At 53.9% G+C, this 15,971-nt stretch overlaps 1 protein-coding gene across 1 annotated transcript; it reads left to right on the forward strand.

The window, feature by feature from the left end:
• The first annotated feature begins 998 nt into the window (after window positions 1-998).
• Window positions 999-12,719, forward strand: C4H16orf89 (chromosome 4 C16orf89 homolog). Its single transcript, XM_066379982.1, has 8 exons — window positions 999-1,242; window positions 2,668-2,817; window positions 3,901-4,051; window positions 5,139-5,256; window positions 6,834-6,969; window positions 7,625-7,729; window positions 10,181-10,249; window positions 12,444-12,719. Exons 1-8 carry the CDS (start codon window positions 1,038-1,040, stop codon window positions 12,617-12,619), a joined length of 1,110 nt encoding a protein of 369 aa, XP_066236079.1. The 5' UTR covers window positions 999-1,037; the 3' UTR covers window positions 12,620-12,719.
• The last annotated feature ends 3,252 nt before the right edge of the window (window positions 12,720-15,971 follow it).

Raw genomic sequence — 15,971 nt, forward strand, 5'->3', positions numbered from 1 at the left:
CACATGTGGCAATAGGGCTCTTGAAATGTGGTTAGCCCGAGCTGAAATGCACCCTGAGTGTAAAAACACCCCTAGATTTCAAAGACTTTGTATGACAAAAATAATATTTTAAAAAGAATGTAAAAATGAATCATTTATAAATTACAAGTTGAAAAGGTAGTAGTTTGGACCTACTGGGTTAAAGAAAATATATTGCTAGAATTCATTCCACCTGCTTCTCAGCTTTTTTTTTATGTGGCTACTAGGAAGTTGGTGAGTGGCCATGCAGCTTGCTTTTGTGGCTCATGTTTCGTTTCTCCTGGACAGGTGCTGCTGTAGGAATCTTCTGTCGGTTTGGGGCAAGTGTGCCCTCAAATGAGTTTGTTCCAAACTCATTTTTAAAAAAAACAACTTTGCACCCTGGCTGGTTGGCTCAGCATCATCCCGGCATGTGGACGTCCCAGGTTCGATCCCCAGTCAGGGCACACACGAGAAGTGACCACCCGCTTCTCCACCACCCTCTCCCCCTTCTCTTCTATTTCCCTCTCACGGCCAGTGGCTCGACTGAGCATTGGCCCCAGATGCTGAGGATAGCTCTGTTGATCCAAACGTGAAGCATCGGCCCCAGACAGAGGTTGACAGCTGGATTCCAGTTGGGGCACAAGCGGGAGCCTGTCTCCCCTCTTCTCACTTAAAAAAACAAACAAAAAAGAAACTTTGCATTTCAGTGCTTCAGGGGATTTCTGCACTGTAAGTGCAATTGCTGCATCAAAGCTGCAGCCTGTGGGCCTGGAGAATCAGTCAGAAGGGTGGGGGCCCCTCTCCCTAGTCTTTGGCCAGCGGGCTTCACATCCAGGCCTCACCCGACTGGTGGACTCCGGCCGTCAGTCCCCTCTGGCTGCCCTTCCCAGAGTCCTCTGCCCAGGCCACCTGGGCTGCCGGGTCAGTCCTGCCCAGCACTTCTCTGCAGGGGGAAGGGGAGGAGGAGGCAGGAGGAGGCGCGTGGGGGCAGGCTGGCCTGGCTGGAACTCTCCACCAGCTTCAAGCAGAAGCCAGCCATGTCCAGCCTCGGGCTCCTGCTCCTGCCCTCGCTGCTGGCAGTGCCAGCGTGGTCCTCCTCTTTGCCACCACCGGACACCCCGGAGGGCCAGGCCACCATCACTGGCCTCATCCTCTCGGCACTGGAGGGAGCCACCTCCTTCTTGGAGAAGAGGCTGCCGGAGATCAACCTGGATGGCGTGGTGGGGTTCCGGGTGCTGGAAGGTGAGTGTGCTCTCGGCCCGCGGACTGGCCCCCAGGAAAACCAGTGCTCGGTCTTGGCCCGCCTGCTCTGCACCTCTGGGACCCGGCCACCGTCTGGTTCGACTGTAAGGAAAGGGGGGCAGGGGGGCTTCCTTCTTTGGGGTGTTTGGGGGCTCTGTTGTGATCATATGTTTTAGAAGCAGGAAGGATTCAAAGACCACATGAGTAAAGATTAAGAAATTATGATTTTCCTGGTAGGAAATGATCCATTTGACAGTCCCTCCCTCCTGACATGTCATGGAGAAGGTGGGAAGACGGAATGTGCCCTTTGAAGGGGTATTTGGGGGATGGCCATGGACCAAACCAGGAACCCCCAAGGTCGGCTTTAGCCCCAGCTCCCCCTACTGCCTGCCACAGCCACACAGAGGCTCTGAGAAAAGAGCCAAGTGTTTGTTCCGCTTTGAGAAATGCAAGATGCCCAAGGTGGGGCCTGGAGACAGGCCAAAGCAAACAGGGAGCCACCCCAGGCACACACAGTGAGTTGCAGTAAGCCACCTAAGTGACAAAGAGCAGCCTGGGCGTCAGCCTGGGGCTCTGGCGCCCCCCCCCTCATCCCACATCACCCCCTCTGTGTGGCCCGTGCAGCTTTCAGCTGCTGGACCCCGGGTCCCAGCAGGAGTAGGGGCTCTGGGACCCTGGACATCTCCTTTCCTTCCAGCCACCAGCATGCGCTCCCACCCCTGCAGGGCCACTGCTAGTCCATCCACAGGGCACCTTTGTGAGAATTAGAAAAAGGCACCCCCTTCCTCAAGTCACTTGACTGCCATCTGCTGGAAAATCGCCCTAGTACACATACACCCTGTGATAGGAACACGGGTGGTCCCTGGGCGGAGTACAGCTTGCTCAGTGGACGTGGGGGTTCTGCACCCTGCACTCGGAGTCCCCCCATTGTTCTCTCCTGCCTAGCAACCCTAAGTCTCCTGAATCAATACTAAGAGCTAAACTCTATTAAGTGCTTACTTTGCACTAGGGACAATGCTAAGTCCTCTCATGCATCAGCTCAACTGATCCTTATAACCCCCTCTTCCAAGAAGTAAGGACTATCATTATCCCCATTTTACAGATGGAGAAAGTGAAGTGGAGAGAAATCAAATGACTCTCTGGTCACCCAACCACAACAAAAAAGCATTAGATTCAGGATTCAAACCCAGGCCCAGCTCCAGGTGTCTTGGCCACCCACAACCTTCTGTCACTCTATCTGGCCCCACGCCCATGGCCCAGCTGAGCTCCACAGTAGCCTGATTTCCAATGAGCTCAGCGAATTCTTCCCCCTCAGGAGCTGGAGGAGGCAGAGAGGCTCAGTAAGCCTTATATATATTAGGCTATTTTTGTTCTATCCACGTGGCACGTCAAGTGGTGGAGTGAGCGCGCTCTGTTCCCTCCCAGCGCAGCTGACGGGTGTTCAGGAGGAGTGGGCCCGGGACCCCCGGCTGCGGCCGCAGAGCCTGCGCGTGGGGAGGCTGGTGCAAGAGCTGGCGCCTCTCCTCCAGAGATCCATCTCCTACCTCCAGCAGAGTGACCCCCAGTACCTGAGAGGTAATGGCATGGGGGGAGTCCCATTTCTTCAGGAACACAGCCTCCGGGGACATTTTCTGAAACAACCCAGTGTGGCTCCCCAGGTGCAGAGGGAGGGTCCAGATGGCTCGTAGCCTAGTGTCCTGTCAGCCAAGCAGCACCACGGCTGACCTTGGGGAATGTCACTTCTTCCGTGACTTCAGATTGCGACGACCTCTCCGACCCACATAGAGGGGTGGAAAGTAGGGAACATGTCGCCCCCTGTTGGTTCACCTTGTGTCCAAGCTTAGGGACCTTCATCCTAGACCAGAGGGCACGAGAGGAGGGAATTTAATGGTACAGCCCTTGGCACAGCCAATATCAGCATCTTGCTAGCATCTCTCTTGTGCCTTATAAAGCTAAGAGTTTCCTCTCCTTGTCAGCCTTGAGTCACCCTGCCGAGGGCCCCATCCTATAAGCCTGGTCTGAGCTGTTCGGAGGGCTGGGAGGGGTGATTATAAAACCAGCTCCTCAAGCTCGTCTGACTCTGTCCCAGGCTCACCGCTCCTGCCAGCGCTCCATGCACGTGACCACAGCCCAGCCCTCCCGAGCCCTGGCCTCCCTCTCTGCAGGGGAGGTCCTCCGCCCGCCCCCAGGCCTGGTCCCTACACCCTCCCAGCTCCTATTATCCCAAAGAAGCCTCCTGGCTGGGTAGCTCAATTCTAAGAGCTTCATTTTCTAACTGAAGGAACCACACAACCTTTTAGATAAGTCTCAAGTTTCCAGGTGCAGTGCATTTAGCCAAAGCCAGACCAACATTGTTTTAGTGATATTTTCATGGTGTGTGTGTGTGTGTGTGTGTGTGTGTGTGTGTGTGTGTGTGTGTGTTTTGGGGTTGATGTTGTTGTGGTTTGGGGGCAGGGTTAGGGAAAGAGCCTTCTGATTGTTTCAAACACAATGCCCAACCAGCAGGCAAGGCTGAGAGCCCTCAGCAGACCCGTGTGTGGTCAGGGATGCCCAGAGAGGTTCGCCCGGTCCCTTGGCTCTGAGCCCCAGAAGCCTGGGGGGCAGTTAAGCATCACATAGCCCACCGCTCCTGGGTCTGTTCCCCCCTCTTTCTGCCAGAGTTCCAGCCAACCATCCAGCCGGGATTTTGGAAGCTGCCACACATCTGGACGCACACCAACAGCTCCATGGTGTACTCCGCTACAGAGCCCCTGGACTCCTTCTCAGAGGAGGACAGTGACTCCTGCCTGGTGCAGCTGCTGGGAACCGGGTGGGCCCCCTGTACTCGCCCGCCTCCCCCAAACCCCAGAGTCCTCCAGTTCCACTAGCTTCCAAGTCCCCAAGGGTTTACCCCAAGCCAGGAGCAGCTTCCTCAGGGCTGCCCTGCCCCGCCCTCTCGCCCCCACCACATGTGAGTGGGCCCCACTTCCCACCCAGGCTGCCAGCCTGTCTGGCCAACCCCCACCTCTGCACTCCCGCCCTCTCCTCCTGGCTGTCTCCCCACACCAGAGGGCTCTTGTCAAAAACCACACCTGCACACCCACCCCCAGTGCAAAGCTTTCTGTTGTTCTCAGGACAAAGCCCTGCCTCTTACTGCCTTCCAGGTCCCCAAGCCCCGCCCACTCTAAGCCTGTCCTTTTGCCAAGAACTTGCCTCTGCGGGGCCTCCTCCCACACCGCTTCAGCCCACCCCTGTGCCTAACAGGTCATGGGTGTGGACCAGCTCCAGCATCCTTCCTCCAGAACCCTCCCTGACCCCAATGCGCAAGGCTGACCTCTCACAATGGGCTGCCTCTCCTAGCACCACTGGTAGCCATGACCTTAGAGCACGTCCCCCAAGGCAGCTCTAGATGCAGGGGCCCGTGGACAGAGAGGCCCCATCCTCTCAACATCCTTCAGAGAGGTGTCTGGGCCAGGGCACATCTGGGTTCACAGAGGGTCTGCGCTCCATCCAGCGAGGCACCCACCCCTGTTGCCCTATCCCTTTCATGGGGCAGGCCTGGCACAGGGGGGGATGAGCATGCTAGGCCCAGACCCCAAGCTGTCTGGGCTCTGAGTTCCCATGAAGCAATGGGAGGTTGCAGCCCTGAGTAGCTCCTCCAATCCAAGAGAGCTCCAGGTCACCTCCCTGTGCGGGGGGGGTATCAATTTAGCCAATCAAAACGCAGACACCTATGTTTTATCTTGCAGCCCCTTGTGCCCAGCTGGGTGCCTGGAACCTACAGGGTTCTAATAACTAGTAGGGGAGTCAGGACCAGGGAAGGGTTCTAATAACTGATAACCAGGACCAGGAAAGGCTCCAGACCTCTGGGCTACCTTTAGGATACCTTTAACAGCCTGGACCCATCTCTCTCCCAGGACGGACAGCAGCCGGCCCTGCAGGCTCTCAGACTTCTGCAGGACCCTCATGACCAAGCCTGGCTGCTCAGGCTACTGCCTGTCCCACCAGCTGCTCTTCTTCCTCGCAGCCAGAATGGTGAGCGCCCAGCGTGGCTCCGGCCGCGCCCCGAGGAGGTGCAGGAGGAAGAGAAGGGGCATGGTGTGTGGTTTTGCAGGCTGCACGCTGGGAAAATAAGCAGGTGTTTGGACTTGTGCTTCGGACATCGGGAAGGAGAAGTGAGAGTAGTCTGCCACCCACTGGCTATTAATCGAACCAAACTGGGGTGGGGGGTGTGGGGGCGGGGGTTCTGTTGGACAGAGAGCTTTGCATGCTGAAGTGGGTCGTAAGGCATCAGAAAACCAAAAAGAGAGTCAAGAGAAGCAGCAGAAAGAACTCAGCAAATACCAACACTGAGGAAAGGACTTAGACTGAAGTTGATAGAGGCTTCCAGAGACCAAATCAAGACCAAACCAGTCCCACCCGACCTCTCCGGCTCCCAACACTCTTCCAAGTCCAAGAGCTCAAACTTCCCTAAGTATAATAATGATCATTTTTTAAATCTGTGTTTATTTACTTAGAAAGGTAAGGCTTATTATCTCTATTCAAAATGTTATTAAATGGCCCTAGCTGGCTGGCTCAGTGGATAGAGCGTCAGCCCAGCATGTGGATGTCCTGGGTTCAATTCCCGGTCAGGACACATAGGAGAAGCAACCACCTGCTTCTCTCCCTCCCATCTCCCTTTCTTTCCCTCTTCTTCTTCCACAGCTGGTTGCTCTATTGGTTCGAGCATTGGCCCCAGGCGCTAAGGATAGCTCATTGGTCCAAGCAGCAGCCTAGGTGCTAAAAATAGCTTGGCTGATACAAGCATCATCCCCAGACAGGGGTTGCAGGGTGGATCCCGGTTGGGGTGCATGCAGAGTCTGTCTCACTATCTCCCCTCCTCTCACTTAAAAAGAAAAGAAAAAAAGTTATTAAATGTCCAGAAATTTTAGCTGAAAAGGAACCCGATGGTTCTGTTTAACGGATTCTTTTATTATTATTTATTTGCAAATCATCATGGACCGGTATTTTTGTAAATACAATAAAAACCAAATTACAAGGAGGATTATTTTGACTATTAGATTCGACAGGTAGAAAGTCACCCTGACACATTGCTATGGAGAGGTTTCTAAAGCCGGTTCTCACCTCCTGTCTTCTCTCGGCGACACTGTCCCACCCTGTCAGTAGCGCTGAAGCCTCCGGACCAGTCAGTCTGGGATCAGAATGTAGAACAGCAGCTAACGGCTACAGAGTGCCCTCTAGCGCTGGGCATCCTGTCGGGCACTTTCTAGTACTGTATCGCCCACCCTGTGTGAGCACCCCTCCACTGCAGCTCCCAGCAGCCTTGCCGGATCCCTGTGAGGACCCTGGAGGCTCCAAAAGGTTAACTTAGCGGAGCCAAGTTCACACAGCTCCTAAGTGGCAGAGCCAGGACTCGAACCTGGTTTTCTCTGACCCTCAGTGACTGAGCGTCCGGGCAGCTGAGAGTGTAAGGTGGGGAGGAAATTCTGGGAAAGGGGGAAAGATCTGACCCAAAGGTAGCTACTTGTAGGACCATCTCAGAATTGCAAGACTCTTCCCATGACAGAGCGCACATCTGTCACCTGTACCGCCACCTTCCTTTGTCCCCGCAGAAGGGATGCGTAGAGGGGCTGTTCCGCCAGAGCCGGCACTATATGAACCTGTTCTGCGCCAACATGATGGACCGGAACCAGAGAGCTGAAGCCATTGGATATGCCTACCCCACCCGGGACATCTTCATGGAAAACAGTGGGCATTCCTCTCCGGGGACACAGCAGCAGGGCGTCCCTGGACACGGGCAGACACGCACACAGTGGGCTGCCGGATACAGGAAGTAAAAATACAGGATGCCTAGGAGAATTTGAGCTTCACATAAACAATGAATAATGTTTACTATAAATGTATCCCAATCATGGCACAAGCTATACTCATACTTAAATTTTTCAATTTGTTGTTTAGTAAAAGCTCAAATTTAACAGGGCACCCTGTATTTTATCTGCCACTGGTTTGACTGTTTCAAAGGCTGACCCAGTGACAGAGGTCTGAGCAGACTAACTAACTGACTGGCCTACAGACACTTAGAGCCTCAGAGATGAGGCAGAAAGGGAGTCCCTGGGCGGCTGCTCCTTGGCCTTGGGGCCCACATCTCTCTCCTGATCCTGACTCTTGAGCCAGTTCGAACGAGGCCCTGAGTGGGAGGCAGGACCGAGGCCTGGGAGGCCTGGGAGAGCTGCTCGCCAACGCAGAGCCTCAGGGCTGCCTCCCCCAGCCACGGCGTTCAGCGCCCACCTCCTGGCACTGCCCAGCGCTGGCAGGAGGAGGCAGGTGGCACTGGAGTGGCCTTGGGGAGTAGAGGAGGGCCTGCAGAGCAGGGCTGCAGAGGGTCCCCTGTGTTTGCTTCTAGTCATGTTCTGTGGAATTGGTGGCTTCTCCGACTTCTACAAACTCCACTGGCTGGAGGCCATTCTCAGCTGGCAGAAGCCGCAGGCAGGCTGCTTTGGGAAGCCCGGTGAGCTGCCCTTCGGCCCTGGCTGGGAGCAGAGGGTGGTGGGGACGGGGTGCAGTGGTGTTAGCGACACAGAGAGAGATTGGAACACACATGAACGCACATGCATGGGTGGAAATGGGCTCAGAGCTTTGGAAGCCTGCCCTGGCCAGGTAGCTCAACTGGTTAGAGCATCGTTCTGAAGAGCAGAGATTGCTGGTTCCATCCCCGGTCAGGGCATCTACAGGAACAGACCTAGGTTCCTGTTTCTCTCTCTCTCTCTCTTCTTCCATTCCTCTCTCTCTCTAAAATCAATCAAATAAACATTTAAAAATAAATTTTGTAAGCCAAAACTTTGCAGGGCAGGAGGCAGCCATGTTGGAAGATGCTGGTCCCCTGCACCTGCATTCACAAATCCATTCCTTCAACGAGTGTTCCCTGAGCATCTACTGTGTGCCAGACCCTGTTCTGGGCTCCAGATAAACTAGGGCACTGAGAAAGAGGCAGAATCCACCCAAATATGTCCGTGAGAAATCACTGAGTTCTGAAAGGCCTGGAAGGAATCACAGGCAGAGGAGGGAAAGAACACCTGGGGTGTTCTTCAGCCTGAGTGGTCAGGGGAGATGTCTGGGAGGGGGTGACTCAGGAGCAAAGGGTGGAAGGTGCAGCCACGTGACACTGGACAGCTGGGCCTCATCGGTGTAGGTTAAATTACTCTGCCTCTCTGAGCCTCAGATTACCAATCTGTAAATAAATGGGCATGTAATACTCTGCTTTTGAAACTGCGAGGAGCAGACATAACACACGTGAGCCAACCAGCCTGTCCTGGGTGCAGAGGAGGCGTCCAATAAATACTGGTGTCCTAAATGATAAGCTTGTGATGCTCCAAGAGGCAGTGCTTTTGAAATAAGAGAGTCTATTTTTGAAACAGAGAGGTTTGTGAAATAAAGATTATAAGGCCTGACCAGGCGGTGACGCAATGGATGGAGCGTCGGACTGGGATGCGGAGGACCCAGGTTCGAGACCTGAGGTTGCCAGCTTGAGCTTGGGCTCATCTTGCTTAAGCAAAAAGCTCACCAGCTTGGACCCAAGGTCACAGGCTTGAGCAAGAGGTTACTTGGTCTGCTGAAGGCCCACAGTCAAGGCACATATGAGAAAACAATCAATGAACAACTAAACTGTCACAACAAAAAACTAATGATTGATGCTTCTCATCTCTCCATTCCTGTCTGTCTGTCCCTGTCTATCCCTCTCTCTGACTCTCTCTCTGTCTCTGAAAAAAAAAATAACTATAATGCCCCCAGACCTTCAGATTCAGCAGAGGGGGGGGGGCTGTGAACCTGCTTTTTAAATTTTTTTTTATTTTTCAATTACAGTTGACAAATAATATCATATTAGGTTCATAAACCTGAATTTTTTAATTTTTTACTTTTTTTCTTTAAGAGACAGGAGAGAGATGGGGGCAGCGATTGTGGGAAGCATCAACTCATAGTAGTAGTTTCTCACATGTGCCTTGACCAAGTAAGCCCAGGGTTTCAAACCAGCGACCTCAGTGTTCCAGCTCGACCCTTTACCCACTGCGCCACCACAGGTCAAGTGACCCTGCATTTTTAAAGATTTCATTTAGGCCCTGACCAGTTGGCTCAGCGGTAGAGCGTCGGCCTGGCGTGTGGGGGACCCGGGTTCGATTCCCGGCCAGGGCACATAGGAGAAGCGCCCATTTGCTTCTCCACCCCCACCCCCTCCTTCCTCTCTGTCTCTCTCTTCCCCTCCCGCAGCCAAGGCTCCATGGGAGCAAAGATGGCCCGGGCGCTGGGGATGGCTCCTTGGCCTCTGCCCCAGGCGCTAGAGTGGCTCTGGTCGAGGCAGAGTGACCCCCTGGAGGGGCAGAGCATCACCCCCTGGTGGGCAGAGCGTCGCCCCTGGTGGGCGTGCCGGGTGGATCCCGGTCGGGCGCATGCGGGAGTCTGACTGTCTCTCCCCATTTCCAGCTTTAGGAAAATACAAAAATAAATAAATAAATAAATAAATAAATAAATAAATAAATAAATAAATATTTCATTTATTCATTATAGAGAGGAGAGAGAGAGAGAGAGAAGGGGGGAGGAACTGGAAGCATCAACTCTCATATGTGCCTTGACCAGGCTAGCCCAGGGTTTTGAAGTGGCGACCTCAGCATTTCCAGGTTGATGCTTTACCCACTGCGCCACCACAGGTCAGGCTGAACCTATATTTTTAATGAGCTCTTCTGGACATTCAGATGTGGGTGGTTGGGGGGCCACAAGGTGAGAAATACCAGTAGATGACAAAGTTGGGCCATGTGAAGGGTTTTCAGACAGGTGTTCAAGGAGACTTCCGGAAGAGCCTCCAGATCCGAGAGAGGACCTGAGTTGCTCACGGTGTTGTGAGGGGAGGAAGGGATGGCAAGTCATGTTTAAAACTCCATCCTGAGTTCACCTTTCCCTCTTCTCTCAGATGCCGAAGTCACTCCACACCAAGAGCATTATTTGAGAAGAGTCAAGAGGCGAGAAAAACAATTTGCAGGTATTAACAATACTCAAGGGACCCCCCACAAAGGCTACACACAGGTGGCCCTCAGTGGAAAACAGACCCCGGCATCCAGGAAGGGGCCAGATCCGGGGGCCCTTGTGTTTGGGAGGGAAGAGAAGGGTAGAAGTCCCGATACCCTCCCTTGGGAAAGTGGGGAGTCCGGAAACAGGGTCTCAGTGAAAGGAACAAGAAGAGAAGTTTCCGTGTACGACTGAGAATCACAGAGATGACGCCTCTCCATCAAAGTCTAGTCAGGAGAATAGAATCCACACATCGAACTTCCCACGAGGGAACTGAACACAGGGAACTTGCCTCAAAGGTGTTGTAAGAGATGAGAACAGAAGAGGTGAGGAAGCCCAGAGATGAACCAGCGGAGGGTCCCACTGGCCTCCCTGGAGGCAGAGCAGCAGGAGGGGCAGGGAGAGGCGTTAGCAGAACCTTCAGAGGCCGGACACAGACAGAGGGGTGGGAGAAATACCTGAGCTTCTCCCCTAGCCCCACCTGGGCCTGCTGGTGGTGGGCAAGGCAGCCTGGGAAATGTAGTTTGAAGAGATCTGTACACTGGCATTTGGAGCAAAGAAGGGCACAGAGGGAGTCTGAGAGCCAACAGGTGAGTAGCCAGCACAATCCCAGGGGCCACGCGTCCTGCTGTCCCCAGCTTACACCAGCTGTCCTGGTGCCATTACGAATAGTGCCCCTTTTCCTCCTCAAAGTGTCCTGGTAGAAGTGGTAAGTTATGTGGCCAGCCCACCAGTGCAGAGAGACTGAGGATAGGCTATCACTCTATTGGAAAGGGAAAAAAGGTGAGACAGAATATGGAATAAAGGGATGGAGAGGAGAGAGGCAGGGAGGGAGGAAGAAGAGAGAGAGGGGACTTGATTTCAGTCTTTTTATTAACAAAAATCAATAACTGCAAGGCAAAAGTGGGAAGGGGAGTGGAACAGTCAGCGCAGGGCAGGTGTCCAGCATACGCCGGGGGATGATTTCAGTAACTGAACATCTCACCATCAGCCCTCCAACAGCCTGATCCCCTACCTGCAGCTAGACAAGGGGGGGGGTCACAAATCCATTGGGTCCACTTTGTAGCTGCCCCCAGGGTTGGGGCGAGCAAGGCGGAGACCTTCGCAGGAGGCCCCTAAAGGCCCCCCGCCCCGGCCTGGTCTGGTCTGCGTGACAGAGGGGCTGGGGCTGCCTATGGTGGGTGGTAGGGCGCCTGCTGTGGGCACTCTGGGAGCTGCCTGCTCCCTCAACACTGACAGTTGGAGAGGAGCTGTAGAGATTCAGAAGCCCAAGGCCCTTCTTGGGGCCCCTTATAGTTGGCCAGCAGCCTAGAAAACGCGCCGGGAGGCAGCCAGGTTCATCAAACAGTCCTTCATAGGGCTGTAAGGGTTAATAATCAGACCACTGTGCAAAGACTTTGGTGCATGGTGGGTCACTGATAAGTGTGGACTGCCAGGGTGAGTAATTAGACTTCTTGAAACAGGAATTCTCCCTCCCTCCAGGGGGGCCTGGCTGGGGTTTTCTCCAAGTTTGTGAGGGGAGAGCGAAGTCCTGGCTCCCTGCACCTGCCCAGAGACTCAAGGTGGGCAGCCCACTTTGAGTTCAGAGAACTAAAGAACATCGAAGGGCCTCCTGTTTCAGACAGGTGCTCACGTGGGACCCGCAGGCCTGAGGCAGCAATAAGGGAAGCTGTCATGGTCAAGAAATGAACTGCGGGCTCACCAGGGCTGGGAGCTCAGCTCTGTTACCTGCGCCTCAGTGTCTCTCCAGCTATAAACCTCGGCCATGAGGGCCTGAGGGCAGGGGAGACAGGAAGGAGCTGGACAAGGAGTGGGCTCAGGTCAGCTCCCACAGGGTGGGGTCTGAGCGTGAACTGCACCAGAGAGTCACACCCCAGGACAGGGAATTGCACCAGAGAGTCACACCCCAGGACAGGGGCCTGGCTTTTGTGTCCCTGTGTTACTAAGTCATGGGGAAGAGGTATAGCCTCCCAGATGGTTGAAGACATTTCTCCGGAGAAGGGGGCCCATTAGCAGCCCACGCACTTGCAGCAGCTGGCAGACGGGTGCCCAAGCAGCAAGGTGGAGCTGTGGCAGCAGGCTGGCTGGGGGGTATCTGAAAAGCACTGCTGATGGGTCTGTGGCCCCCCACCCAGCACTCAGAGCAGGGACCCTGTCTCTCTCCCCAGATGGCTGCTCCTCCCACAACACAGCCACGGCCGTGGCGGCGATGGGAGGCTTCCTCTACCTGCTGGCACAACACGCCCCGGCACACGCAGAGCTGTGGCGAGCCACCCTGGTGCCACCAGCGGCCACTGACGCGGATGGCTCCACTCCTGCTCCCCCAGGAGGAGGAAACCCGTGACGTTAGTCCCTCCTCCCTGAAGTCCTGGGTCACACCCTGGGAAGGAGGCAGCTGAGAGCAAAGCACCCCAGCTCTGTCCCCTGAGGCCAGGGCTGCGGGGGGGGGGGGGGTTGGGGTGGATGCAGGCACCACAACAGATGAATAAACTCAGAGCGCAGGTGAGTGGGGAGGTGAGCCTTGTTTCTCAGCCTTCCGGACAACTTCCATGGCTGTGTTCTGAGTCTTCAACCCCACTCGACACAATTCTAAAGACCTGTAAACTTGAGTCTTAAAGACAATTTGTTTAGACGTCGATTGTTGCAGCTTTCCCAGTGGGAGAAGTAGGGGTCTTGAAAAATAAGTTAAGGCGTGACCTAGACCTTGAGAGAGGGGCCTGAGAGACAGCCTACCAAATCTTCATATCTTGTGCAGAAATCTCTGTGGTGTCATGAAGTCACATCCTGTCACAGGCACGTCATTTTACAGAAGGCAACGAAACCAATGGTGACCTGTGTGTTCTGTACCCTGACTGCCTAATGCATGAGTCCAAGTGCCAGTTGTCCCCCTAATTAGCTCAGTGTCCCTGGGAAAAGTCAGTTAGTGTCTGTGACTGTGTTTCCTCCTCCCTACAATCGGGATAACGAGAGCACTCACCCCAAGGTGAGCTACAGCGCTAACAGTTATGTTTGTAGAGGACTGAGAATGGAGCCCGTGACAGAGTAGGTGCCCAGTAAGTATTGCCCACCACCACAACTCTGGTGATGTCAGGTTACGTAGGGGCTGGTCCCCAAGCAGTGGGAAGGGAGGCTGACTTGTCAACATTTCTCTTATCCCAATCTGTGGGTCTCCCCTCGTGCTCAGCCTCAGTGTCAGCATACCTAGACGTGTCCGCTGGAGCTCTGACAATACCCCAGGGCTTGAGAAAAGACCTTCGGGAACTTTATTATGGGCCCAGGCCCTGTCTGTGGTGCTGATTTCAGAGCGGCATCAGACGGACATCAAAATTAAGATTCCAGGGTAGAAAAAAAAAAAAACAGCTAAAATCCAGTACTTGGGCTGGAAAGCTCTTTGAGCCATCACCTTGCTTTTCCTCAAAGTGGGAAATCACTGCTGATCATCCTTATGTGGCAATTTAGTCACCAGGTGTGCCGTGGCCAGGTAGCTCAGTTGGTTAGCACTGACCCGACACAACAAGGGTACAGGTTTGATCCCCACTCGGCGCATACAAGGAACAACCAACGAATGCATAAATAAGTGGAACAACAAATTCGTGTTTCTCTTTCTCTCTAAAATCAATAATATCAATAAAAAGAAAATGCCCAGGGTGGGGGGGAGTTCTTCTAAATCTCTCCTTTGAAAGTTGGTCTGCTCCACTGTAAAGCCAGCAGCCTGGGCTACCACTATCAAAGCAGCCTGGCCAATGCAGGTTCGCATTGGATTCGGACAGTCGGTAAAGAAACAACGGAGCCAAAAACTGATGGGCTGTCATCTTTAATTCTAGCTTGCACCCGGCGGGCAAGTAAAAACACACACTGGGCTCCAAAACCCACTCACATTCAGTGTCACAAAGCTACTGACTTATCCGAGTTTTCTGGAATCAAAGGTTTCTAGCTCACCAGACTTATTCACCTCTGTTCCAGTAAAAACACACACTAGGCTCCAAAACCCACTCACAATTCAGTGTCACAAAGCTACTGACTTATCCAAGTTTCCTAGAATCAAACGTTTCTAGCTCACCAGCCTTATTCTCCTCAGTTCCCCATCTCCTTCCTTATCCCAGATACAAACTCTGCACAAACTGGCATCTCACTCAGCACTCCGCCATCTTGGCTGCTTCTCCTGGCCACCTGGCCTCTTTCTGCTCTCCTTTCTGCTCTCTCCTCTAATGATAATCTCAGGAACCAAGAGAGCAAGATCTCGTTCTGCCCCCATTTTATAGTGTAGCAATCCAGACCTTTAATCCAATATACAAAATAGGGAAGTCTCTAATACAGTCACTTTCTGAGGCGTGATAGGATTGTACCACCCCACATCAAAAAGGGTGGGAAAGGCTTAGTCCTAAAACCAAGCCCCAGGTTACAAGGATCCTGCCTGCCCACAGCCTGCCCCCAACACACATTAATATCACCTGGGCAACGGCTTCCATGTGGGCAGCACCATTTTTAACAAAGTGAGCATGATATATTTTATCCGCCCAACATCCACCTACTCCTCTTTGCCGCTGCCCCGGATGCTTTCCAGAAATTGCTCTTCAGTTGTTAGGCCCACAGGGATGTTCCCGGATTCTGCTGATGAGTTTGACATGTTTGTTTGTTTTTTAAAGGTTTTTTTTGTTGTTGTTGTTGTTGTTTTTTGTATTTTTCTGAAGCTGGAAATGGGGAGAGACAGTCAGACAGACTCCCGCATGCGCCCGACCAGGATCCACCCGGCACGCCCACCAGGGGCAACGCTCTGCCCACCAGGGGGCGATGCTCTGCCGTGACCAGAGCCACTCCAGCACCTGGGGCAGAGGCCAAGGAGCCATCCCCAGCGCCCAGGCCATCTCTGCTCCAATGGAGCCTTGGCTGCGGGAGGGGAAGAGAGAGAGAGGAGGGAGGGGGGAGTGGAGAAGCAAATGGGCGCTTCTCCTATGTGCCCTGGCCGGGAATCGAACCCGGGTCCCCCGCACGCCAGGCCGACACTCTACCGCTGAGCCAACCGGCCAGGGCAAGTTTGACATGCTTTTGAGGCTGTGGTTTTCCCAGGAACCAGGGCCAGAATTTAATATGCACTCGCTGTCTGTGCACGTCAGGATGCCTTTCACGTACCTTGCAGACAGAAGGCTGCCTAGACAGGCACATGGCTGGATTAGCGGAGAGCCGCGCCTCCTGTCCCTCCGTCCTTCCTGACCTCGGGCGGATGAGTCACTGGAGCCTGACACTCTTTTCAGAAGGCTCCGGTTACCAAACCAGGGGGTGACTCTGGGAGAAACCAGACCGTACAAGTCACCTGCAGGAAGAGGGAAGCCTAATGCAAAATGGGAAAAGTCATGAGTTAAGACTCTCTGTGGAGTCACCTTAGTGTGAATCAGTTTGTGGGAACAATTTCTGCAGTTGCCTGAAACCAGACCTGAGAGAAGAACAAAGGGAAGAAAAATCAGTTAGCGAGAGCCGAGAGAGGAGCGCAGCGTCCGCTCTGCCCCGTCCTCTCTCCCAGCGACGTGGCCTCCTTCCTCCCCACACCCCGCCGGTCCAGTCCGGGAGACTGCGTCAGGCATCTCCCCAGGCCCTCGGCATTTGCCAGGCCTCGGCTTCTTCTCCACCTTCCATCTGGATTGCCCGTTCTGCTCCCAGTCCCCAGTTAAGATTGTACTTGACCTTTAAGATTTAACTGG

Source organism: Saccopteryx leptura, chromosome 4 (assembly GCF_036850995.1).
Source record: "Saccopteryx leptura isolate mSacLep1 chromosome 4, mSacLep1_pri_phased_curated, whole genome shotgun sequence".
Taxonomy (NCBI): Eukaryota; Metazoa; Chordata; class Mammalia; order Chiroptera; family Emballonuridae; genus Saccopteryx; species Saccopteryx leptura.